This window comes from Hyla sarda, chromosome 3, assembly GCF_029499605.1.
Source record: "Hyla sarda isolate aHylSar1 chromosome 3, aHylSar1.hap1, whole genome shotgun sequence".
NCBI classification, from domain to species: Eukaryota; Metazoa; Chordata; class Amphibia; order Anura; family Hylidae; genus Hyla; species Hyla sarda.
Window position 1 is genome coordinate 298,593,928 of NC_079191.1, and position 27,501 is coordinate 298,621,428.

The following is a 27,501-nucleotide window of genomic DNA, read 5'->3' on the forward strand; positions in this document are numbered from 1 at the left end:
CAGCAGCAGGCGATTACTTACGGCTGTCCTTTCAAAGTATATAGGCCCTAGACAGAATAACAGTTACTAAATAGTACACTCCTTTGTTGTATGTATGCCCTTTGCAATGATGAACGCACTGGTATGCATATTTCTACGCAGAAAAAACACCTTTTTTTTAAATACACAGGCAGGTGTATACTAATGTGTGGAATAGCACTTAATTTAGCACAGAGACAGAATAACAGGTAGTAAATAGTACACTACTTGGTTCTATGTATGCCCTTTGCAATGATGAGCGCACTGTTAAGCGTATTTGTACGCAGGAAAAACTTTTTTCTTTTCTTTAATACACCGGCAGGTGAATAACGTGTGGTATAACACTGAATTTAGCACAGACACAGACAAAAAGGTAGTATATGGCATGCTATTTGCTTGTATGTAGGCCCTTTGCAATGACAAGGGCACTGTTAAGCGTATTTGTACGCAGGAAATACTTTTTTTTTTTCTTTCATACACCGGCTGTCACGATGCCGGCTGGCAGGTAGTGGATCCTCTGTGCCAGAGAGGGATTGGCGTGGACCGTGCTAGTGGATCGGTTCTAAGTCACTACTGGTTTTCACCAGAGCCCGCCGCAAAGCGGGATGGACTTGCTGCGGCGGTAGTGACCAGGTCGTATCCACTAGCAACGGCTCAACCTCTCTGACTGCTGAAGATAGGCGCGGTACAAGGGAGTAGACAGAAGCAAGGTCGGACGTAGCAGAAGGTCGGGGCAGGCAGCAAGGATCGTAGTCAGGGGCAACGGCAGGAGGTCTGGAACACAGGCTAGGAACACACAAGGAAACGCTTTCACTGGCACAATGGCAACAAGATCCGGCGAGGGAGTGCAGGGGAAGTGAGGTATAAATAAGGAGTGCACAGGTGAACACACTAATTAGAACCACTGCGCCAATCAGCGGCGCAGTGGCCCTTTAAATCGCAAAGACCCGGCGCGCGCGCGCCCTAGGGAGCGGGGCCGCGCGCGCCGGGACAGGACCGACGGAGAGCGAGTCAGGTACGGGAGCCGGGGTGCGCATCGCGAGCGGGCGCCACCCGCATCGCGAATCGCATCCCGGCTGGAGGCGGTATCGCAGCGCCCCGGGTCAGTGGATCTGACCGGAGCGCTGCAGTAACGAGAGTGTAGCGAGCGCTCCGGGGAGGAGCGGGGACCCGGAGCGCTCGGCGTAACAGTACCCCCCCCCTTGGGTCTCCCCCTCTTCTTAGAGCCTGAGAACCTGAGGAGCAGACTTTTGTCTAGAATATTGTCCTCAGGTTCCCAGGATCTCTCTTCTGGACCACAACCCTCCCAATCAACTAAAAAAAAGGTTTTCCCTCTGACCTTCTTGGATGCCAGAATCTCTTTGACGGAGAAGATGTCCGAGGAGCCGGAAACAGGAGTGGGGGAAACAAGTTTGGGAGAGAAACGGTTGATGATAAGTGGTTTAAGAAGAGAAACGTGAAAGGCATTAGGAATACGAAGAGAAGGAGGAAGAAGAAGTTTGTAAGAGACAGGATTAATCTGGCACAAAATTTTGAAAGGACCAAGATAGCGTGGTCCCAACTTGTAGCTAGGGACACGGAAGCGGACATATTTAGCGGAGAGCCATACCTTGTCTCCAGGAGAAAAAATGGGAGGAGCTCTTCTTTTCTTATCAGCAAACTTCTTCATGCGTGATGAAGCCTGTAAGAGAGAATTTTGGGTCTCTCTCCATATGATGGAAAGATCACGAGAAATTTCATCCACAGCGGGCAGACCAGAGGGCAAGGGGGTAGGGAGGGGAGGAAGAGGGTGACGGCCGTACACCACGAAAAATGGGGATTTGGAGGAAGATTCAGAGACTCTGAAGTTATACGAGAATTCGGCCCATGGTAGAAGATCTGCCCAATCATCCTGGCGGGAGGAAACAAAATGTCGTAAATAATCACCCAAGACCTGGTTAATTCTTTCTACTTGTCCATTGGATTGAGGATGATATGCAGAAGAAAAGTTTAATTTAATCTTGAGTTGTTTACAGAGAGCCCTCCAGAATTTTGACACGAATTGGACGCCTCTATCCGAGACGATCTGCGTGGGCAACCCGTGAAGACGAAAAATGTGTACAAAAAATTGTTTAGCCAACTGAGGCGCTGAAGGAAGACCAGGAAGAGGGATGAAATGTGCCATTTTGGAGAATCGATCAACGACCACCCAAACAACAGTGTTGCCACGGGATGGGGGTAAGTCTGTAATAAAATCCATACCAATCAGAGACCAAGGCTGTTCGGGGACAGGCAGAGGATGAAGAAAACCAGCGGGCTTCTGGCGAGGAGTTTTATCCCGGGCACAGACAGTGCAGGCTCGCACAAAGTCCACGACATCCGTCTCCAGAGTCGGCCACCAATAGAAGCGAGAGATGAGTTGCACAGATTTCTTGATGCCTGCATGACCTGCGAGATGGGAGGAGTGACCCCATTTGAGGACTCCGAGGCGTTGGCGTGGAGAGACGAAGGTCTTTCCGGGAGGAGTTTGCCTGATGGAGGCTGGAGAAGTGGAGATCAGGCAGTCAGGAGGAATGATGTGTTGCGGAGAGAGTTCAACTTCCGAGGCATCCGAGGAACGAGAGAGAGCATCGGCCCTAATGTTCTTATCGGCAGGCCGAAAGTGAATTTCAAAATTAAATCGGGCAAAGAACAGAGACCACCTGGCCTGGCGAGGATTCAGCCGTTGGGCAGACTGGAGATAGGAGAGGTTCTTGTGATCGGTGTAAATAATAACTGGAAATCTTGATCCCTCCAGCAGATGCCTCCATTCCTCAAGTGCTAATTTAATGGCTAGAAGCTCTCGATCCCCGATGGAGTAGTTCCTCTCCGCCGGAGAGAAGGTCCTAGAAAAAAAAACACAAGAAACAGCATGCCCGGAAGAATTTTTTTGTAGAAGGACCGCTCCAGCTCCTACTGAGGAGGCATCAACCTCCAATAGGAAGGGTTTAGATGGGTCAGGTCTGGAGAGCACGGGAGCCGAAGAAAAGGCAGACTTGAGCCGTTTAAAGGCGTCTTCCGCTTGAGGAGGCCATGACTTGGGATTGGCATTTTTTTTGGTTAAAGCCACGATAGGAGCCACAACGGTAGAAAAATGTGGAATAAATTGCCTGTAATAATTGGCGAACCCCAAAAAACGTTGGATAGCCCGGAGTCCGGAGGGGCGTGGCCAATCTAAGACGGCAGAGAGTTTGTCTGGATCCATTTGTAGTCCCTGGCCAGAGACCAAGTATCCTAGGAAAGGAAGAGATTGGCATTCAAACAGACATTTCTCTATCTTGGCATAAAGTTGATTGTCACGAAGTCTCTGAAGAACCATGCGGACATGCTGGCGGTGTTCTTCTAGGTTGGCAGAAAAAATCAGGATATCGTCCAGATATACAACAACACAGGAGTATAAGAGATCACGAAAAATTTCATTAACAAAGTCTTGGAAGACGGCAGGGGCGTTGCACAGGCCAAAGGGCATGACCAGATACTCAAAGTGTCCATCTCTAGTGTTAAATGCCGTTTTCCATTCATCCCCCTTTCTGATGCGGATGAGATTATAAGCACTTCTTAAGTCCAGTTTGGTAAAGATGTGGGCACCTTGGAGGCGATCAAAGAGTTCAGAGATGAGAGGTAGGGGGTAGCGGTTCTTTATCGTGATTTTATTAAGACCGCGGTAGTCTATGCAAGGACGTAGAGAGCCATCTTTTTTGGACACAAAGAAAAATCCGGCTCCGGCAGGAGAGGAGGATTTACGAATAAAGCCCTTTTTTAAATTTTCCTGGATGTACTCAGACATAGCAAGAGTCTCTGGGGCGGACAGAGGATAAATTCTGCCCCGGGGTGGAGTAGTGCCCGGGAGGAGGTCAATAGGACAATCATAAGGCCTGTGAGGAGGTAGAGTCTCAGCTTGTTTTTTGCAAAAAACATCCGCAAAGTCCATATAGGCCTTAGGGAGACCGGTTACAGGGGGAACCACAGAGTCACGGCAAGGGGTACTGGGAACCGGTTTTAGGCAGTCCTTGAAACAAGAGGGCCCCCAACTCTTGATCTCCCCAGTGGACCAATCCAGGGTTGGGGAATGGAGTTGAAGCCAGGGTAGTCCAAGGAGAATTTCGGAAGTGCAATTGGGGAGGACCAAAAATTCAATTTTCTCGTGATGAGGTCCGATGCACATTAGAAGGGGCTCCGTGCGGAAACGTATGGTACAGTCCAATCTTTCATTGTTTACACAATTGATGTAGAGGGGTCTGGCGAGACTGGTCACCGGGATGTTGAACCTGTTGACGAGAGAGGCCAAGATAAAATTTCCTGCAGATCCGGAATCCAAGAAGGCCATAGTAGAGAAGAAGAAGGCAGAGGCAGATATCCGCACAGGCACAGTAAGGCGTGGAGAAGCAGAGTTGACATCAAGAACTGTCTCACCTTTGTGCGGAGTCAGCGTACGTCTTTCCAGGCGGGGAGGACGGATAGGACAATCCTTCAGGAAGTGTTCGGTACTGGCACAGTACAGGCAGAGATTCTCCATGCGGCGTCGTGTCCTCTCTTGAGGTGTCAGGCGAGACCGGTCGACCTGCATAGCCTCCACGGCGGGAGGCACAGGAACGGATTGCAGGGGACCAGAGGAGAGAGGAGCCGGGGAGAAAAAACGCCTCGTGCGAACAAAGTCCATATCCTGGCGGAGCTCCTGACGCCTTTCGGAAAAACGCATGTCAATGCGAGTGGCTAGATGAATGAGTTCATGTAGGTTAGCAGGGATTTCTCGTGCGGCCAGAACATCTTTAATGTTGCTGGATAGGCCTTTTTTAAAGGTCGCGCAGAGGGCCTCATTATTCCAGGATAGTTCTGAAGCAAGAGTACGGAATTGTACGGCGTACTCGCCAACGGAAGAATTACCCTGGACCAGGTTCAACAGGGCAGTCTCAGCAGAAGAGGCTCGGGCAGGTTCCTCAAAGACACTTCGAATTTCCGAGAAGAAGGAGTGTATAGAGGCAGTGACGGGGTCATTGCGGTCCCAGAGCGGTGTGGCCCATGACAGAGCTTTTCCAGACAGAAGGCTGACTACGAAAGCCACCTTAGACCTTTCAGTAGGAAACTGGTCCGACATCATCTCCAAGTGCAGGGAACATTGGGAAAGAAAGCCACGGCAGAATTTAGAGTCCCCATCAAATTTATCCGGCAAGGATAGTCGTAGACCAGAAGCGGCCACTCGCTGCGGAGGAGGTGCAGGAGCTGGCGGAGGAGATGATTGCTGAAGCTGTGGTAGTAGCTGCTGTAGCATCACGGTCAGTTGAGATAGCTGTTGGCCTTGTTGCGCTATCTGTTGTGACTGCTGGGCGACCACCGTGGTGAGGTCGGCGACAACTGGCAGAGGAACTTCAGCGGGATCCATGGCCGGATCTACTGTCACGATGCCGGCTGGCAGGTAGTGGATCCTCTGTGCCAGAGAGGGATTGGCGTGGACCGTGCTAGTGGATCGGTTCTAAGTCACTACTGGTTTTCACCAGAGCCCGCCGCAAAGCGGGATGGACTTGCTGCGGCGGTAGTGACCAGGTCGTATCCACTAGCAACGGCTCAACCTCTCTGACTGCTGAAGATAGGCGCGGTACAAGGGAGTAGACAGAAGCAAGGTCGGACGTAGCAGAAGGTCGGGGCAGGCAGCAAGGATCGTAGTCAGGGGCAACGGCAGGAGGTCTGGAACACAGGCTAGGAACACACAAGGAAACGCTTTCACTGGCACAATGGCAACAAGATCCGGCGAGGGAGTGCAGGGGAAGTGAGGTATAAATAAGGAGTGCACAGGTGAACACACTAATTAGAACCACTGCGCCAATCAGCGGCGCAGTGGCCCTTTAAATCGCAAAGACCCGGCGCGCGCGCGCCCTAGGGAGCGGGGCCGCGCGCGCCGGGACAGGACCGACGGAGAGCGAGTCAAGTACGGGAGCCGGGGTGCGCATCGCGAGCGGGCGCCACCCGCATCGCGAATCGCATCCCGGCTGGAGGCGGTATCGCAGCGCCCCGGGTCAGTGGATCTGACCGGAGCGCTGCAGTAACGAGAGTGTAGCGAGCGCTCCGGGGAGGAGCGGGGACCCGGAGCGCTCGGCGTAACACCGGCAGGTGTATAACGTGTGGTATAACACTGAATTTAGCACAGAGACAGAAAAAAAGGTAGTATATGGCACGCTATTTGCTTGTATGTAGGCCCTTTGCAATGATAAGGGCACTGTTAAGCGTATTTGTACGCAGGAAAAACTTTTTTTTTTTCTTTAATACACCGGCAGGTGTACAACGTGTGGTATAACACTGAATTTAGCACAGAGACAAAGTAAAAGGTGAAAAATGGTAAAAAGGCACTAAAGTCCACACTAATATGACTTATTTCTGAACAGCAGCAGGACCCAACAGTGCAGCACCACAAAAAAAATCCAGGGATTAAACCCTAAATTGCACTCTGTCACACAATTCTGAGCAGCAGAAGATTTGTGGAGCAAATAAAAATAAACTCAATTGGGCTGAAAAAGGAGGAGATCAGATGCTTCATAAAGTTCAGGCAGCTTGGAGATCTGTACGAGGCAGCTGACAGGTATCTGCCCCTCTCTGCTGCAATGCTCAATAACGTGAATAGGAGGTTTAGCTATCAATGATCCTTCTCAGTGTAACAGCAAAGTACTCTGCACTCCTGTCTTTCCCTAATGCTGATGTGACTAGCAGTTGCAGTGTAACGCTGTGGTATGAGCTATTCACACACACGCAGTCCCGTCCTCTCCGAGAGGCAAGATGGCCGCCGATTATATAGGGGCTGTGACATCACAGAGGTCAGTGAACACTGATAGGCTGCATCTCACATGTGATTCAGGGTCAGCCCGCCTACCTTCATTCCCGCCGCTGTTTCCCGCCCTCCCATAATCCCCTGCCCCATGTACTCACATGTGGATCCGCCATCTTAGGTCTCCAATAGCCTGGAATGCTGTAAAATGGAGTTTAATGAAGCGATTTCTGCGATAGAATCAAGGTGATATTCGTATTCGTTGTGAATCGGATTTTTCATGAAATTCATAACGAATTCGGGTTCTTCAACTTCGATTCGCTCATCTCTAATTGTCTTGTGTGTGTATATGTTTTTATATGGGGACATTGGGATTATCAGTTGTGTGTCATACATGTATTTTAGTCTAATAAAGATTAGAATTTTTGATGAGTATTTTGTTGTTATATTGATTTGATTATTCAGGGCAGATTGCTTTGTAGGTTGGTTATTTATTGGCATCTTGCCGTTTCTGTTTGGGGCCATTCTATGTACCCCTATACACATATCGGTCCTATCTTTTAGGTTATATATATATATTGCTCCTTGGAACAGACAGCTGGGAGGTCAAAAAGAGTAGGCTATCATAAAGGCGGAACCAATAAATCACAGCTCTTCCTATTAGAAACAGAGTCTTCCATCATTTTGTGCTGTGGCCTTGCACTTTTTACCAAAATTAGGCTAGACAGGTAGTGTGCTACACACTATGCTAAATGTGTTTTTTTAGAATGCACGAACTTTTAGTATCCTTGTGTGTATAATAAATACAGATATTCATGGATGAACGCGTACTGTGCTACTTGATGCCTGTGATGCTCTGGTTGCAGCATATTTGTTGTGTTTAATGTGGTGAAAATCTAGTAGGGAGCCATAAGTGCTGTTTGGTATAGAGAAATGCAGACTTGATAAGAAGCATTGGATGAATTGGGAGAAAAGAGACTAAGCACGAAAATGTGGAGACACGTGAGACTGAATGTATTTATGACTTTTTATAATTATCTGGATAATGCACAGGATAAGGTAAGTCACCTTTTGCTATGCACTCACTTGGATATAGGTTGGAGAGTGCTGGACTTTTTTATGTTCTTTTTTTATGTTTCATTAGCATTTTTATTTATGAAGAATATAGTGAAGCAATAAAAGTTGTAGAAATGGCAAAGCCAATAACAATATCACAAATAAATCTCACAAGACTATTAAAATCAATCATACTATGAATAAATACACAAGCAAACATTGTATTGAAGACAATGTTGGACACAGTTTTCCATTACAGATAGGAAGACCAAATTAATAGGACTGACACCAGTTATAATTGATGGGAGCTTTATGTTTTCTTATGTTTTCAATGGCCCAGACTTACCCAACTAGGTAATTTTTTTTACCAGATGTGGCATACAGGATTATTGTGGCACACGGTTGGGTTTAAACAATCATTGGATATAACCCCTTAACCCCTTCCCGACCTATGACATACCTGTACGTCATGGGTGGCAAGGTGTTCCCGACCCATGACATACAGGTACGTCATGAACATTACTGCCGCTACTCGCGGCATCCCGCAGCGCCCAGAAAGATGGTGGCTATCACTGATAGCCAGCCATCTTACCGTGCGACCACGGGGGGTTTCACCCCCCCCCCCCCAGCGATCGCTGCTATCAGCTGGTCAAATCTGACTAGCTGATAGCAGCGTTTCGCTATGAAAATACTTAGCAGCGCGGTGTGTGAGTCCGGATCACGGGGATCGGGACACACACCGCTCTGCTAATTGTCCCTGACCCGTCCCCCGGCGTCACTTACCCGGCCATGCGGTGTCCCGAGCGGTCCCGGCGTCCTCCATGCGGTCCCGGCTGCGCTGCGTCCCGGAGGTGAGTTTCCGGCAGCAGTGCGGCATCTTCATTGGCAGCAGTGAGATCGCCGTAAAGTGATCTCACTGCTGCCTCTGAGAGTTTCAAAACTGCAACTCCCAGCATGCCCAGACAGCCTTTGTCTTTCTGGGCATGCTGGGAGTTGTAGTTTTGCAACATCTGGAGGCCCACAGTTTGGAGACCACTGTATAATGGTCTCCAATATGTGCTCTTCCAGATGTTGCAAAACTACAAATCTCAGCATGCTCAGTCTGTCCAGGCATGCTGGGAGTTGTAGTTCTCTAACATCTGGAAGAGCACAGATTGGAGACCATTATACAGTGGTCTCCAAACTGTGGACCTCCAGATGTTGCAAAACTACAACTCCCAGCATGCCCAGACTGCCCAAGCATGCTGGAAGTTGTAGTTCGGCAACATCTGATCCTTCAGATATTGCCGAACTACAACTTCCAGAATGCCTGGGCAGTCTGGGCATGCTGGGAGTTGTAGTTTTGCAACAACTGGAGGCACACTAGTTGGGAAACATTGTCCGTTTCCTACCTCAGTGCCTCCAGCTGTTGCAATTGTTGCAAAACTATAACTCCCAGCGTGCACTGACAGACCATGCATGCTGGAAGTTGTAGTTTTGCAACAGCTGGAGGCACACTGGTTTGGAAACACTAAGTTTGGTTGCAAAACACTTGAAAGTTTATTACTTAACTTAGTGTTTCCAAACCATTGATCCTCCAGCTGTTGCAAAACTACAACTCCCAGCATGCACGGACAGCCAAAGGGCATGCTCGGAGTTTGCAACAGCTGGATGTTTGCCCCCTCCCCCCAATGTGAATGTACAGGGTACACTCACATGGGCGGAGGTTTACAGTGAGTGCTGCAAGTTTGAGATGGCGCAAATTTTGCGCTGCAGCTCAAACTTCCAGCGGCAAACTTGCTGTGAACCTCTGCCCATGTGACTGTACCCTAAAAACACTACACTACACTGACACTAACCTAAAATAAAAAGTAAAAAACACTACATATACACATACCCCTACACAGCCCCCCTCCCCCCAAAAAATGAAAAACGTCTGGTACGCTACTGTTTCCAAAACGGAGCCTCCAGCTGTTGCAAAATAATAACTCCCAGTATTGCCGGACAGCCATTGACTGTCCAGGCATGCTGGGAGTTTTGCAACAGCTGGAGGCACCCTGTTTGGGAATCATTGGCATAGAATACCCCTATGTCCACCCCTATGCAAATCCCTAATTCAGGCCTCAAATGCGCATGGCGCTCTCTCACTTTGGAGCCCTGTCGTATTTCAGGGCAACAGATTTGGGACACATATGGGGTATCGCCGTACTCGGGAGAAATTGCCTTACAAATTTTGGGGGGCTTTTTCTTCTTTAACCCCTTATGAAAAGGTGAAGTTGGGGTCTACACCAGCATGTTAGTGTAAAAAAATAAATTTTTTACACTGACATGCTGGTGTTGCCCTATACTTTTCATTCTCACAAGAGGTAAAAGGGAAAAAAGACCCTCTAAATTTGTAACGCAATTTCTCGTGAGTACGGAGATACCCCATATGTGGGCGCAAAGTGCTCTGGGGGCGCACAACAAGGCTCAGAAGGGAGAGTGCACCATGTACATTTGAGGCGATTTGCACAGGGGTGGCTGATTGTTACAGCAGTTCTGACAAACGCAAAACAATAAATATCCATATGTGACCCCATTTTGGAAACTACACCCCTCACGGAATGTAATAAGGGGTGCAGTGAGCATTTACACCCCACTGGTGTATGACAGATTTTTGGAACAGTGGTCTGTGAAAATGAAAAATAAAATTTTTGATTTGCACAGTCCACTGTTTCAAATATCTGTCAAACCCCAGTGGGGTGTAAATGCTCACTGCACCCCTTATTAAATTCCATGAGGGGTATAGTTTCCAAAATGGGGTCACATGTGGGGGGGGGTCTACTGTTCTGGCACCATAGGGGCTTCCTAAATGGGACATGCCCCCCAAAAACCCTTTCAGAAAAACTCACTCTCCAAAATCCCATTGTCGCTCCTTCCCTTCTGAGCCCTCTACTGCGCCCGCCGAACACTTTACATACACATATGAGGTATTTCCGTACTCGAGAGAAATTGGGTTACAAATTTTAGGGTGATTTCTCTCTTTTTACCCCTTGTAAAAATTCAAAAATTGGGTCTACAAGAAAATGCGAGTGTAAAAAATGAAGATTTAGAATTTTCTCCTTCACGTTGCTGCTATTCCTGTGAAACACCTAAAGGGTTAAAACACTTACTGAATGTCATTTTGAATACTTTTGGGGGTGCAGTTTTTATAATGGGGTCATTTATGGGGTATTTCTAATATGAAGACCCTTAAAATCCACTTCCAACCTGAACTGGGCCCTGAAAAATTACGATTTTGAAAATCTTGAGAAAAATTGGAAAATTGCTGCGGAACTTTGAAGCCCTCTGATGTCTTTCAAAAGTAAAAACTTGTCAATTTTTTTATGCAAACACAAAGTAGACATATTGTATATGTGAATCAATATGTAATTTATTTGGAATATCCATTTTCCTTTCAAGCAGAGACTTTCAAAGTTAGAAAAATGCTAAATTTTCAAAATTTTCATAAATTTTTAGATTTTTTACCAAGAAAGGATGCGAATATCAGTGAAATTTTACCAATATCATAAAGTAGAATATGTCACGAAAAAACAAACTCGGAATCAGAATGATAAGTAAAAGCATTCCAGAGTTATTAATGTTTAAAGTGACAGTGGTCAGATTTTCAAAAAATGCCCAGGTCATGAAGGTGAAAATGGGCTGGGTCATGAAGGGGTTAAGGACTCAGCATTTTTCCTTTTTTTGCATTTTCATTTTTTCCTCATCACCTTCTAAAAATCATAACGCTTTTAATTTTGCACCTAAAAATCCATATGATGGCTTATTTTTTGCGCCACCAATTCTACTTTGCAGTGACATTAGTCATTTTACCAAAAAATCCCCGGCGAAACGGAAAAAAAAATCATTGTGCGACAAAATTGTAGAAGAAATTTCATTTTGTAACTTTTGGGGACTTCCGTTTCTACGCAGTGCATTTTTTCATCTTTATTCCGTAGGTCCATACGTTTTTTTGCAGTGTTATAGCTCCCATAGGGAGCTATAGCACTGCACACACTGATCTCCTATGCTGATCCCTACAAAGCCATAGCTTTGCACGGATCAGTCAGATAGGGGCTTGATTGCTCAAGCCTGTAGCTCAGGCTTGGAGCAATCAATCGACGATCGGACGCCGCAGAGAGAGGTAAGGAGACCTCCGCCTGTGTCCCAGCTGATCGGAACATCGCGTTTTCATCGCGATGTCCCGATCAGCCCGTTTGAGCTGCCAGGAAGCGTTTACTTTTTTTTCAGACGCGGCGATCAACTTTGATCGCCGCGTCTGAAGGGTTAACAGCGCGCGGCGCAACGATCGGTGCTGCACGCTGTTAGCCCAGGGTCCCGACTATCGTTAGCAGCCAGGACCGACCCCGTGTGAGTCCTTAAGAGGTTAAAGGGGTTATCCAGGAATCAAACTTTTTTCCTTTCACGCGCCCTGTCTTTCTCCACTTTGGGTGTGGTATTACAACTTGGCTCCTCTCACTTCAATGGAACTGAGCTGCAGGACCACACCCAACCTGGAGACTAGAGATGAGCGAGATATTAAAAAAGGCTATTTCTAGCCTACAGACAGCCTCAATAGGGGTATAGAACACTTTGCTGTGTTCTAAAAGGCCTATGGAGTGTGCTGAGGTAGTGAAATAATACTGTTATTCAGAATAACATGCAGATTACCGGCATCGCTTTTAGAATCACTGCCGCAGAGCGGCACAATGACAGAGCTTGGTGGTGGCATCAGTGTGAGGAGACCATATAGTTGCTGAATGGCACAGCGTGGAGGTGTTGGCAGCATGAGGAGACCATATAGTGGCTGAATGGCACAGCGTGGAGGTGTTGGCAGCATGAGGAGACCATATAGTGGCTGATTGACAAAGCGTGGAGGTGTTGGCAGCATGAGGACACCATATAGTGGCTGAATGACACAGCGTGGAGGTGTTGGCAGCATGAGGAGACCATATAGTGGATGAATGACACCGCGTGGAGGTGTTGCCAGCATGAGTAGGCACTAGGCCTTCACAATCCCTAAGATTAAAAGATGAATTTAGAAATTTAAACAGAAGATTTTGGATAGCGGGTGCTACCTATGATAAAATTTGAATTTACCAGACCCAGGCCCAGCAGCGGCATCAGTAAACCATATATTGCCTGAATGACACAGCCTGGAGTTGGCTGATGCATGAGGAGACCATTGAAATGTCTGATTTTTTCATTTGAAATTTAAATCAAAGTTTGAGTGTGACCCCAGCGTGTGGGTACAAAGGACCAAATCCAACAAGCCCCCACAGGGCTCATGTGGCCATGAGATGTAGGCGCAACATCTCCATTGCCCTGACCGGCCATTGTTTCCAAGACTTTTCGCCAAGGCAAACCATGTGAAGAACAGCGTGACACCGCCGTGCCCTGCACACATGGTATGCTGAAAGGCCACTGAGACTTGTCCGGGCAGTGGAGGCTTAGGACACAGTAGAGGATGTGGAGGCTGAGTCGCACACTGTCACAACGGGCTGACAGAGTGGAGCAGGAAGCAGCATGAGTACACAAGAGGGGTTCACAACCACTAAAATTAAAAGGTGAGTTTTGAAATCTCTATTGAAGATGCATGTTAGGTAGTGCTACCATCCATAAATTTAAGGCCCAAGCCCAGAAGCATCAGTAAGCCAAGTAATTCCTGAAAGACACAGGCGCAGGCATCAGCAGTACACCCGAGGGTTTCATAACCCCTTTACATTGCAAGATCAATGTTGAAATTTCAATTAAGCTAGTGCTAAATATCACAAAATTTGAGGGCCAAGGCCAAAAGCAGCATTAAGTAAATTAGTTCCAGAAAAAAACAGTCAGGAAAAGACATCTGCAGTACAGCGGGGGATTTAATAAGCAATAAGATTGAAATATCAATTAATTCAAGGATTTTAATTATTTAACTCAAGATCACCTGATTCTACACTATACGGTGTCTGAATGCCACATCCTTGAGGTGGCTGAAGCAATGTGAAGCCATTAAGGCTCACACACATAGGAAATAGGTACATCCAAAGAAGCAACAAGTAATTAATTCAAGGATTTTAATTATTTAACTCAAGATCAACTGATAGCAGATTCTAGACTATACGGTGTCTGAATGCCACATCATTGAGGTGGCTGAAGCAATGGGAAGCAACTATGGCTCACACACATAGGATATAGGTCCATCCAAAGGATTTTAATTATTTAACTCGAGATCACCAGATAGCAGATTCTCTCAGAAATTCAGACAGACACTCCAATTTTAATAGAAAGTAAAAATGACAACCTTTAGACACTCTCATTAAAAGTGGATAACAGTGTTGAGTCACATGACCCAGCAGTCAGCTGTTGCCCAGTTCCGTCAAATAAATGCTTGCACAACATTGAGATTCCCACAATAAAGAATAGACTAAATAAAAAAAGGCCAACTTCAGTGTTTATTAAAAGGTGTACTAGAAGAATTCAATAGTTCTCTCAGTCAGAAGAAAATATGAAAGTTGTTTTAGGTATGTTGTCTGACGAAATACCTTTGTGTTAGAACAAGTGCATATCCAACAGTCCAGAAGACTCTATAATGCATGACGGTGGACCACAAAAAGACATTCTTCTCTAAAGTAATGTGTTCTGACATAAAGAAGCAGAGTTCATCCCTCACCGTGTTATTTTGGGAAAACTTTAATTAAAAAATCACACACAAGCTTTCCATGGGTAATAGTACTCTAGAAAATTCAAGTTTACTTCTGAGAAAATTATCAGAAAATTTGTAAAAAAAAAAACAGAACCCAAGAGGGTTTAATAACCCCATACATTGCACCATAAATTTTGAAATTTAAATTAAGCATGTATCTATTCCAAAAATCCAAAAATTTAAGGCCCAAGCCCAGAAGCATTAGTAATCCAAGTAGTTCCTGAAAGACACAATCAGGAAAAGGCATCAGCAGTACACAAGAAGATTTAATAACACCTAAGATTGAAAGATAAATGTTGAAATCTCAATGTAAGCTAGTGCAAAACATCCAAATTTAAGGCCCAAGCCCAGAACCATCAATAAGGCAAGTAGTTCCTGAAACACACAGTCAGGCATCAGCAGTACACATCATCAGAGCAGGCATCAGCAGTACACAAGAGGGTTTCATAACCCCTTACATTGCAAGATCAATGTGGAAATTCGCATTAAGCATGTATTTAGCTACTGCTAAACTTCCAAAAATTAAAGGCACAAGGCCAGAAGCATCAGTGAGGCAAGTAGTTCCTGAAAGAGACACAGGATGAGTCAGAAGCAGGCATTCGCAGTAGCCAAGAGGATCTCATAACCCTAATTGATAACCCAAGAGGGTTTCATAACCATAATTGTGAAGTGTTGGTGTAGCAGCATGGTCAATCTACTCTGAGGCATCTGGCATTGGTGGCTGGAAATCCAGGCTGATCCATCCCTGATTCATCTTCACAAAAGGTCAGTCTCTCCACATTTTTCGTTTACTGATGAGTTCGCCTTGGGGTGACTATGGCCCCAGCCGCACTAAACACCCACTCTGGCACACTACTGGCCGGGCAGGACAGCTTTTCCAGGGCAAACTCTGCTAGTTGCGGCCATAAATCAAGTTTGGCTGCTCAGAAGTCCAGCACATCTTCAATGTTTGTTGGCATGGCCATGTCAAGGTATGCCACCACCTGCTGGTTCAGGCCCTGCTCCATGTCTACCTGCTACTGTTGAGTTGCTTAACTATGCGGGTGAAGAAAGCTACTCATCAGCGACTGTAGACTCAGACTGCTGCTGATGGAGCTGGTACAGCAGCCATGGCAGTGGAAGGTGAGCGGGCCCCCCGAGTCAGACCTGCGAGTGGATGGACCATATCGCCGATAGGCATCGGCCAACTGACTACGTAGGATCTCTCTGTAGTAGGTCAGTTTGTCCACCCTCTCAGTGGGTGTAAAAAAGGCCCCCATTCTGGGATGGTAGCGAGGGTCCAATAAGGTGGAGAGCCAGAAGTCATCCCGCTGACTAATTTTGACAATTCGGGGGTCACTACGCAAGCAACTGAGCATGCATCGTGCCGTTTGCACCAGTGACTCGGAGGGATTACCTGCCTCCATCTCCACTGCATACTGCCACGGTGTGTCTGGGTCCTCTGTCTCATAACCCTCTAGCTCCTCTGGCTGCTCCTGCTCCTCCTCTCCTGTCCGATGACTAGAAACACTGGCCATCTCATTCAACCTAAACTGTGCTCCACTCTGCTCCTCATCCTCCTCCTCCAGTTCAGCCCCCACAGGGCTCATGTAGCCTTGAAATGAAGGCGCAACGTCTCCATTGCCGTGACCAGCCATCGTTTCAATCATTTGTTGTAGGAAATGTAGGAGTGGAATTACATCGTTCCTGCCATAATCCAGGTGATTTACAAATAATGTGGCTTCCTCAAAGGGGCTCAGCAAACGGCAGGTGTCACGTATAAGCTGCCACTGGTTCACATTGAAGTTACACAGGGGAGTACTCCTATTTTCTTGGATACTCAAGAAATCGGTGATGGTTTTTCTTTGTTTGTATAGTCTGTCCAACATATGGAGGGTGGAATTCCAACGTGTGGCAACGTCACAAATAAGACTTTGTTGTGGGATACCGTTCTGACGCTGCAGCTTAAGGAGGGTGTGCTTTGCTGTGTACGAGTGGCTGAAGTGCATGCACAGTTTCCTTGCCAATGTCAGGATGTTTTGCAAATGGGGTGAAGACTTCAGAAAGTGCTTGACAACCAGATTCAGCACGTGTGCGCATGTTTCACACTTCCTTGTCGCAGCGTGGACACAATGTTTTTCCCGTTGTAGGTCACCATGGTTCCCATTTCCAGATTTCGTGCAGTAAGTCATACTCAGATTTCTTGTCGAATTAATTTTAGCAGTTCCATCCCTGTGTGACTCCGTTCGCCAAGGCAAACCATGTGAAGAACATTGTGACACCGCCGTGCCCTACACACATGGTACGATGAAGGGCCACCGAGATTTGTACATGCAGTGGAGGCCGAGGACACGGTGGAGGATGAGGAGGCGAAGTTGCACACTGTCACAGGACCAACTGCCTGAGAGCGAGATCGTGGAGGAGGAAGCGGTGTGACCTGTCCAAGTTGCTGTTGTGGCTGTGCAGGAACCACATTTACCCAGTGGGCCGTAAAAGACAAGTATTGTCCCTGCCCATAGTTACAGCTCCACACGTCGGCACTGCCGTGCACTTTTGAACACACCAACAGGCTCAAGGACGTGCCCACCTTCTCTTGTACAAACTTATTCAGGGCTGGTACTGCCTTATTCGCAAAGAAATGACGGCTTGGGACTCTCTACCTCAGCTCGGCACAAGCCACAAATTCTTTGAAAGGTGCAGAGTCCACCACTTGAAAAGGGAGGAACTGCAGCACCAGCAACTTAGACTGGAGCACATTCAACTTCTGCGCCGTTGGATGAGTGGGCGCATACATTTGACTCTTGGACATGGCTTCGCCAATGGATTGTTGGTGGAATGGCTGACTAAAAGCAGGAGAAGCAGGAGCATCTGGAGCGACAGAAGGAGAGTTTGACACCCAGCTCCCTTTGGCTGAGGTGGTGGAGCTTTGGCTGGATGAAGGAGGGAGCGGATGGCCACTGGGTGATGCAGCAGGCTGGACCACTACATCGGAGCCACGGTTCTCCCAGGCCGCTTTATGGTGGAAAAACATGTGTTGACGCAGGGCCGTAGTGCTGACATTGGGACCCTGGCCACGCTTCACCTTCTGCCCGACATATCTTGCATGTGGCTACGTGAACCTCCTCCGGATGCCTGATGAAAAACTGCCACACCGCAGAGAAGCTGATTGTCCCACCTACAGTCCGCACTAATTGACTGCTACTGGTGCCGTCTCCAGGAACCCCTGTTTCACTACCTCCCGGAAAGGTAGGCTGACGCGAAGCAGGTGTGGTCTCCCCTGGGCACGTTTGGCTCCAGAATTTCCACTCCTGCCACCAGGCTGTCACCAGGTGTCACTGCCTTGCTGGCTCAGCTGCTGCCTCAAGAGCAACCTGCAACTCTCTTCTCCTGATGATGATGATGAAGCCCCTTCTGCACCCGACTCCCAATTGCGATCGGCTTCATCATCATCAACAGGTGTCTGCATGTCACTGATGTCCTCCTCAGGTTCCAGTGTCTGCTTCAGGACCCTGAACCCTTGCAACACCGCCTCCCACGTCACTCTCCGCATCACTACTTGGCCGCCAAGCGGAGCAAGCAGTGCATGTCTCCTCCCCTTCTTGGCTGGGCAGTAGCTGCTGACTGTCCTCTATTAGATCGTCCTCAGTGAATAGTGGAGCTGAACCCACAGCATAAGATACTTCTCTAGGAGAGGGAACAGCATAGGGCAAAGGCAATGGGAGGACAGGGACTGCTCCCGGGCCATGCCAACTGAGGGTTGTGTCTGAGGAACCCACCGACTGTTGACTGGGGGTGTCAGAGGTCACTTGTGATGAAGTGGATGAGCGTGTTAACCAATCGACGACAGCAGATGGGTTGCTGGTCAAGACACGACCGCTGGCTGATAACGGGAGCTCAGGCCTCTTGCTGCGACTCCTGCTGCCACTCGCCCCTAGTCTGCTGCCAACTCTGCCTGAAGTATTTAGGCCTCTGCCACTCCTTTGTGCACGTCCTGGCACTTCTCTGCCTAAAATACTTAGTGCGTATATGAGGGTATTACAATATGCTTCACAACTCTTTAACAGTATTTGTCTAGAACAGCAGCAGGAAATTACTTTTGGCTGTCTTTTCACAGTATGTAGGCCCTTCACACTATGCACTGATGAGGGCAGAAAAATGCGCTACAATATGCAGAAAAAAATCTGTATTTTTGTAAAACACCAGCAGGTGATAACTTTTGCCAGGACTTTCCCTGTATCTAGACTTGTTACAGATACAAAATAGTAGACTGCTTTGATGTAGGTATGTGGTATGCACGTATGAGGGCAGACAAATGCACTACAGTCCGCTGAAAAAATGTATTTGTGAACAGCAGCAGGACACAACAGTGCAGCACCACCAAAAAAAAAACAAAACAGGGATTAAACCCTAAATTGCGATCTGTCACAGAGTGTTAAGAATGGTGTGCACTGGTTTTATACAGTCTACACACAATTCTAAGCAGCAGATGATTTATGGAGCAAAAAAAAAAACAAAGAATTGTGCTGAAAAATAAGGTGATGAGATGGTTCATAAAGTTCAGGCAGCTTGTTGATATGTCTGAGGCAACGAAAATCTATCTGCCCCTCTCTGATGAAATGCTCAATAACGTGAATAGGAGGTTTATGGAGTAAGATCCTTCTCAGTGAGAACACCAAAGCACTGCACTTCTGTCTGTCCACAATGCTGATGTGACTAGCAATTGCCAGTGGTACACTGTGGTATAAGCAATTCAAATACAGACGCGCTGCCCGTCTTCTCTCTCTGAGTGCATGGATGAAATGAAGAGAGGCAAGATGGCTGCCGATTATATAGGGCTATGACATCACAGGGGTCAATGAATGCTGATAGGCTGCATCGCGCATGTGATTCAGGGTCTTCCTGCCTATCTCCCTTCCCGCCGTACTTTTCCGCCCTCCCATAATCCCTTGCCCCATGTACTCACATGTGGATCCGCCATTTTAGGTCTCCTTTAGCCGGGAATGCTGTAAAATGGAATTTAATTAAGCGATTTGCGCGATAGAATCGCAGCGATATTCGCATTTGTTGCGAATCGAATATTTCATGAAATTCGTAACGAATTCGGGTTCGTTAGCTTCGATTCGCTCATCTCTACTGGAGACAAACAGAGAGCAGTCATTGAAAGAAATTACCTCTGTTGTTCAATTCCTGGATAACCCCTTTAAACAACTATTAACTAAACATTATAATACAAAGCCCCCACCTACACAGTTCTGTTACATTTTTTTGATCACTTTAAGCTTTGGGAGGGAGAAAAAACTTATTTTGTGTATATACATTTTAGAAAATGTGCGCCACAATTTTTATGCAAAAGCCAACTTTCAAATGTGGAATAATAAATCAGGGCCTATTTTTTTAATGAATTAAATTTAATTATATTGTAAATAACAGACAAAATCTTACCAGGTTCTTCATCTAATGAGATGGATGAAAGTAACTGTGGTGCTTGACTTCTTTGAGGAAAGCATCCTTCAAGTGAGTTCGATGAATGAGTGGGTTGATTAACTGCAGTCCATGTTGAAAACTGACTTTGCTGTTAAAATGAAAATCTGAGATAAGGATCTGATTGTACATTTAATATTAACTTTTCAATTTCAACAGTACAATTTATGACTCACTGTTTCACCTTTTAGTGTATCCCATTATTTGTTGTTACTTAAAATATAAGTATATTGAACCCAATTCCTGAAATAGTCCTGTATTAAACATTTTTGAGCATAAATAATTTTGGAAAATTTTTATTACGGTAAAATAATTAATAAAAAATGAGAGATGCCCCAGGGTCCCTTGGCTTCAATAAAACACAAACATACTACTGTAAGACTAAGTTTCAACTTGTTTTTTTTGGGCACAAATGCCCCAAAAAACGCTAAAACTGCAATTTTTCCTCAGGAAGTCAATAAGGAAATAAATATAAGACTCGCTTTGAGTTTTGGGGTTTGGCATGCATGGCAATTGTGACATGCTGAGACTTTACCACCTTGTACAGGCTTTTTTTTGTGTAGCCCGGGCCTTTAGCGATTATGTTACAAGAGATTGAGCTACAACAGAAGATCACAGCCTGGAACAAGGTTGGTAAGTCTGTTCTCATTATGTATTTTTAGCAGGCTTCTTTTCTGTGGCATGTTAAAGGGGTACTCTAGTGGAAAACAATTTTTTTTAAATCAACTGGTGCCACAAAGTTAAACAGATTTGTAAATTCTATTAAAAAATCTTAATCCTTCCAGTATATATCAGCTGCTTTTTGTTCCAGAGGAAGTTGTATTTCTTTCTGGAGTTCTTTTCTGTCTGACAACAGTGCTCTCTGCTTACACCTCTGTCCATGTCAGGAACTGTCCAGAGTAGGAGAGGTTTGCTATGGGGATTTGCTTGTAATCTGGACAGCAGAGAGCACTGTGGTCAGACAGAAAAGAATTCCAGAAAGAAAAGAACTTCATCTGGAGCATACAGCAGTTCATAAGTACTGGAAGGATTAAGATTCTTAAATAGAAATAATTTACAAATCTGTTTATCTTTCTGGCACCAGCTGATTTAAAAACATTTGTTTTCCACCGGAGTACCCCTTTAAAAAGGTATAAAGAGAGCAGACTCTTTCTGGCAGTGTGTTCCCATCATTCCCAGACATTGTTGGTTTATTGTATATTCTTGTCGGGCAGGAGGAATACGATATATACACCTTGCTCAACATGAGCTGAGTCAGAAGCTTTATAGCTGTAGGCATTGCCAGGGCCGGCGCCACCTAGAGGCTAGATTAGCAGCCGCCTATAGCACACTCTTGATGAGGGCATGTAAGAAAAAAAAACTCCCCCCCCCATAGGAGACAGCTCTTTATTAAGTGCGCAAGGATACCCCAACTAACCGCCCCCACACTCCTGTAGGAGATAGTTTCTCACTCAGCTGGAGGCACCCTGCTCGGGAAACGCAAATATATATATATATATATATATATATATAAAAAGAGAAAATGGCAGCAGCACACTTGGTCAACAAAATGGAGGCTCTTAGCGCACTTTTTGATCAAAACGTGTCCCCCATCCACCACGCGGAGGTGGCCTCTTATCGGATGGGTCCCTAAACACTCACCTACCTCAGGCTGGGTGACATGTTGGATCCACTAACGATCCAAACCACCTCCTGTGAAAATAGGGGAGGGGATGCACGGCTACAGAGGGAGCCACTCCCCCCAAATTTGCACAGCAAAGAAAAAAAAAACTGAAAATGTAGCCAGCACCTAAACCCAATACACGGGTGCACGCTGCTGTGGCAAGTACAAAACATGTAAAAAAAGAAAATGGCAGCAGCACACTTGGTCAACAAAATGGAGGCTCTTAGCGCACTTTTTGATCAAAACGTGTCCCCCATCCACCACGCGGAGGTGGCCTCTTATCGGATGGGTCCCTAAACACTCACCTACCTCAGGCTGGGTGACATGTTGGATCCACTAACGATCCAAACCACCTCCTGTGAAAATAGGGGAGGGGATGCACGGCTACAGAGGGAGCCACTCCCCCCAAATTTGCACAGCAAAGAAAAAAAACTGAAAATGTAGCCAGCACCTAAACCCAATACACGGGTGCACGCTGCTGTGGCAAGTACAAAACATGTAAAAAAAGAAAATGGCAGCAGCACACTTGGTCAACAAAATGGAGGCTCTTAGCGCACTTTTTGATCAAAACGTGTCCCCCATCCACCACGCGGAGGTGGCCTCTTATCGGATGGGTCCATAAACACTCACCTACCTCAGGCTGGGTGACATGTTGGATCCACTAACGATCCAAACCACCTCCTGTGAAAATATATATATATATATATATATAGATATAAATATAAATATATATTTACCATGCATGTAAGGAAACGAGGGGGGATTATTAGATATATGTACATTGCATGGGAGGCGGGTGTTGTAGATAGATAGATAGTTATGGGTAAATGTATGTGTATATATCATTACAATATTACTGCAGGGGAAAAACTGTGGAAAACTGTTATTCAGTCACGGTATGGGGGTACTGTTCTGTTCTGGTATGGAGTTACATAGTTAGTACGGTCAAAAAAAGACATACGTCCATCAAGTTCAACCAGGGAATTGAAGGGTAGGGGTGTGGTGGGCTATTGGGGCAAGGGATGGGATTTTATATTTCTGCATAAGCATTAATGTTATTTTGTTCCAGGAATGTATCTAACCCTGTTTTAAATTTATTAATCGTTCCTGCTGTGACTAGTTCCTGAGGTAGACTGTTCCATAAATTCACAGTTCTTATGGTAAAGAAGGCGTGTCGCCCCTTGAGACTAAACCTTTTCTTCTCCAAACGGAAGGAGTACCCCCTTGTCCTTTGAGGGGGCTTAACCTGGAACAGTTTTTCTCCATATGTTTTGTATGGGCCATTAATATATTTATATACGTTTATCATATCCCCCCTAAAACGTCTCTTCTCAAGACTAAATAATTGTAACTCCTTTAATCGCTCCTCATAGCTAAGATGTTCCATGCCCCATATTAGTCTAGTCGCGCATCTCTGCACCCTTTCCAGCAACACAGTGTCCCTTTCATGGACTGGTGACCAAAACTGAACAGCATATTCCAGGTGAGGCCGTACCAATTTATAAAGGGGGAGTATTATGTCCCTGTCCCTCGAGTCCATGCCTCTTTTGATACATGACAATATCCTGCTGGCCTTGGAAGCAGCAGCCTGACATTGCATGCTATTCTGTAGTCTATGATCTACAAGTACACCCAGTTGTTATCCAGTCACAGTATAGGGGTATTGTTCAGTTCTGGTATTGCATTGTTATTCAGTCACGTTATGGGGGTATTGATCTTTTTTGGTATGGCATTGTTATTCAGTCACAGTATAGGGGTATTGTTCTGTTCTGGTACGGCATTGTTATTCAGTCACGGTCTGGGGTATTGATCTTTTTTGGTATGGCGTTGTTATTTAGTCACGGTATAGGGATATTTTTCTGTTCTGGTATGGTGTTGTCAATTAGTCACAGTATAGGGGTATCGCTCTGTTCTGGTATGGATTTGTTATTCAGTCACGGTATGGTGGTATTGATTAGTTCTGGTATGGCCATGTTATTAAGTCACAGTATGGTAGTATTGTCCTGTTCTGGTATGGTGTTTTTATTCAGCCATTGTAAGGGGTATTGTTCACAAACAAATGGTAAAACACAGGTCATGTTTATACATCTGACAAAAATATATCCAGGGGTAGGGGGAGCAACAAAATGAGGTTTTGCCTAGGATGGCAAAAATCCTTGCATTAGCCCTGGGCACAGCTCAGTTCTGCTGACAGCAGGGACAGTATACAGTGGTGCACTTTTCAGCAATATGTACTGTACTGCTGGTGGAGATATATAGTTCAGTAGCACCCCGAAGGCAATGAAAAACTGCCACAGGGTCAAAAATTGCCATTTCCAAACACATGGAACTCAAGAAAAAATTCAAGATTTGTATTTAAAAAATTTATGTGGAAAAAAATGCATACAAAAAAAAATAACAAGTGGAAACTTGGCTTTAGGCTGGGTTTCCAATTGTCTGTATCCACTTCTGGGTTTGGCTAAACAAGTACCACTTCTGGGTTTGGCTGAAAAGTGCACAGCTAGTTTTTTTTTTCTGTTGGTTTATCTACTCCAAATGTTTTGTTTCTTTTTTTCTATCTGACATCTTGCAAACAAATTCAAGCAGAAACTGTTCAAAAACTCACAAGTTCAATCGAAGCAAGACTTGTGAAGCTGCTATCAAATAAGGGGTCCTATGTTAAAATGTAACGTGACCTGTTTTAATGTTTAAAAAGTTAAAATGTTGTTAAAAGTTTGATTGAAAAAGCTTTTGATTTCAGTAAATATGCTACAAACACAACAAATGACAATTATCAGTTCTTTACAACCTATAAAGTGTTTTGAAACTTACTGTGCATAATTGTTATCATTAGGAGGTTTGTTCAATAAAATTTGAATTGTACTCTTAACCCCTTAACGACGCAGGACGTATATTTACGTCCTGCGCCGGCTCCCGCGATATGAAGCGGGATCGCGCCGTGATCCTGCATGATATCACGTCGGTCCCAGCACTCATCAACGATCGCGGCGGTGTGCGGTATTAACCCTTTAGAAGCGGCGGTCAAAGCTGACCGCCGCTTCTAAAGTGAAAGTGAAAGTGACCCGGCTGCTCAGTCGGGCTGTTCGGGACTGCCGCGGTGAAATCGCGGCGTCCCGAACAGCTTACAGGACACCGGGAGGGCCCTTACCTGCCTCCTCGGTGTCCGATTAGCGAATGACTGCTCCGTGCCTGAGATCCAGGCAGGAGCATTCAAGCACCGATAACACTGATCACAGGCATGTTAATACACGCCAGTGATCTGTGCAAGAGATCAGTGTGTGCAGTGTTATAGGTCCTTATGGGAGCTATAACACTGCAAAAAAAAAAAGTAAAAAAAAGTGTTAATAAAGATCATTTAACCCCTTCCCTAATAAAAGTTTGAATCACCCCCTTTTTCCCATAAAAAAAATAAAACAGTTAAAAAAATTAAAAATAAACATATGTGGTATCGCCGTGTGCGTAAATGTCCAAACTATAAAAATATATCATTAATTAAACTGCAAGGTCAATGGCGTACGCGCAAAAAAATTCAAAATTCCGCATTTTTGGTCACTTTTTATACCATTAAAAAATGTATACAAAGTGATCAAAAAGTCAGATCAAAACGAAAATCATACTGATAAAAACTTCAGATCAGGGCGCAAAAAATGAGTCCTCATACCGCCCTGTATGTGGAAAAATAAAAAAGTTATAGGGGTCAGAAGATGACATTTTTAAACGTATACATTGTGCGCAAAAATCAAACCTATATAAGTAGGGTATCATTTTAACCGTATGGACCTACAGAATAATGATAAAGTGTAATTTTTACCAGAAATATGCACTGCGTAGAAACGGAAGCCCCCAAAAGTTACAAAATGGCGTTTTTTCTTCGATTTTGTCGCACAATGATTTTTTTTTCCGTTTCGCTGTGCATTTTTGGGTAAAATGACTAATGTCATTTTTAGGTGGAAAATTGAAAGAGTTATGATTTTTAAAAGGTAAGGAGGAAAAAACGAAAGTGCAAAAACTGAAAAACCCTGAGTCCTTAACCTCCCTGGCGGTATGATTCTTTCTGGAAATTTGTACCAAAAGCGGTACAATTTTTTGCACTGAATCTCACATCTCCCCCCCGCCCATTTCACATCTCCCCCATCACATTCCCCCTCCCTTATCACATTCCCTCTCTCCCTTGTCACATCCCCCCGTCACATTCTCCCCCCTCCTTGTCACATTCTTCCCCCCTTGTCACATTCTTCCCCCCTTGTCACATTCCCCCCCCTGTCACATTCCCCCCCTTGTCACATTCCCCCCCTTGTCACATTCCCCCCCTGTCACATTCCCCCCTTGTCACATTCTCCCCCTTCATGTTACATTCCCCTCCCCCTGTCAAATCCCCCCTTTGTCACATCCCCCCCTTCATGTCACATTCCCCCTCCCCTGTCACATTCCCCCCTCTTGTTACATCCCCCCCCCTTGTCACATTCCCCCCTGTCACATCCCCCCCCCCTTGTCACATTCCCCCCTTGTCACATCCCCCCCTGTCACATTCCCCCCTTCTCACCTTGTTCTGCAGCAGAATACACTAGGTTTGCCGGGCAGATTTCAAACCTAGTGTATTTGCTGCAGAAAAAGTCCTTTCCCCTTCAGCCAATCACAGGCTTTACACCACTGCGGCCTGTGATTGGCTGAAAAGTGAAAGGTCCTGTAAGATGAATAGAGCAGTGACCAGAGCGCACGGAGGGGAACGACATCTTCAGGGACCGGGACTAGGTGAGCAAAAGTTTTTTTTATTTTACTACTTTTTCCTTTTACATTTAGCTCAGTGTTTTTCTGACAGGGTACCTCCAGCTGTTGTGAAACTACTACTCCCAGCATGCCCGGACAGCCTTTGGCTGTTCGGGCATGCTGAGAGTTGTAGTTTTGCAACAGCTGGAGGCCCCCTGGTAGGGAAACACTGACTTTTAGTATTTTTCTTTACCTGCTCTGGCCGGCCCCCGCAACGGGAGCCGACCAGAGCAGATAATCGCAAGTTTTCCCGGGGGCCGCATCGCTATATCGCATTGCTTTTGCGATATATCGTGCAGCCCGGTCGGGAACTCTGTAATTCTACCCCGAGCGTGACTCGGGGTTACCGATCCTGGCAGGGAAAATTAACCCCGAGTCACGCTCGGGATAACCGCTCAGGAGGTTAAGGGGTTAATAGTTGATAACATGAGAATTATGCTGACTGTTATTTACATCAATTATTTAGGTAAATGAGAAAAATATAATTTGAATAATAATTTTGAACAAGTTGTATAAGTTCGGTATAGCACCAAAAACAAACATCTTCTTTTAGCTATAAATGTATTTTGCTATAGCTTTAGATGCAGCCTCTGTTCATGAATGATAATCCCCAGGTACAAGAATATTTTTAACAGGGCTTTCCAGTTTGTAACTGCATCATGTCAGTTTCCAATAGTAAGTTGCAAGGCAACCTGATTGTGTGTTTTCACCCTAAAAATTCAAAAGCAGATAGGGCTAGAAAAGAAGAAACTAAAATTGGTGACCAGGAGTGATTATTTTATTAATGCACAAATAGAAGGAAAGATTTGCCGCAGGTACTAGAAATTATTGCAGATTAATACAGCCATCAATATACAGAGATAGGGAGGACAAACAGACAGCAAAGGAGCACAGAAAGCAGTTTTGTGCGGGAAAAGCACTTCCTCTGGCCTACAGATGGTGTCATGGTGTCACCAAACATAGGTGGACACATAAGTAGGTAAACTAATTGTCAATCGCACGGAAGAGGTCCACGCACCAGATAACTCATACCTGTAACGTTACACAACTGGCAAACTTGAGTACATAACTATCGCACAT

At 45.6% G+C, this 27,501-nt stretch overlaps 1 protein-coding gene across 3 annotated transcripts in view; it reads right to left on the reverse strand.

Annotated features, from left to right (window-relative positions):
* Positions 1 to 27,501, reverse strand: part of FMN2 (formin 2) — a 660,180-nt gene that overhangs the window by 528,046 nt on the left and 104,633 nt on the right. For all 3 annotated transcript variants that reach the window (XR_008891425.1, XM_056566943.1, XM_056566944.1), the window contains exon 3: positions 19,953 to 20,082. Coding sequence is in view for 2 of the 3 variants with exons in the window: in XM_056566943.1 (XP_056422918.1) it covers positions 19,953 to 20,082 (130 nt within the window). In the remaining variant the exon portion in view is untranslated. The remainder of the gene's footprint in view (positions 1 to 19,952; positions 20,083 to 27,501) is intronic.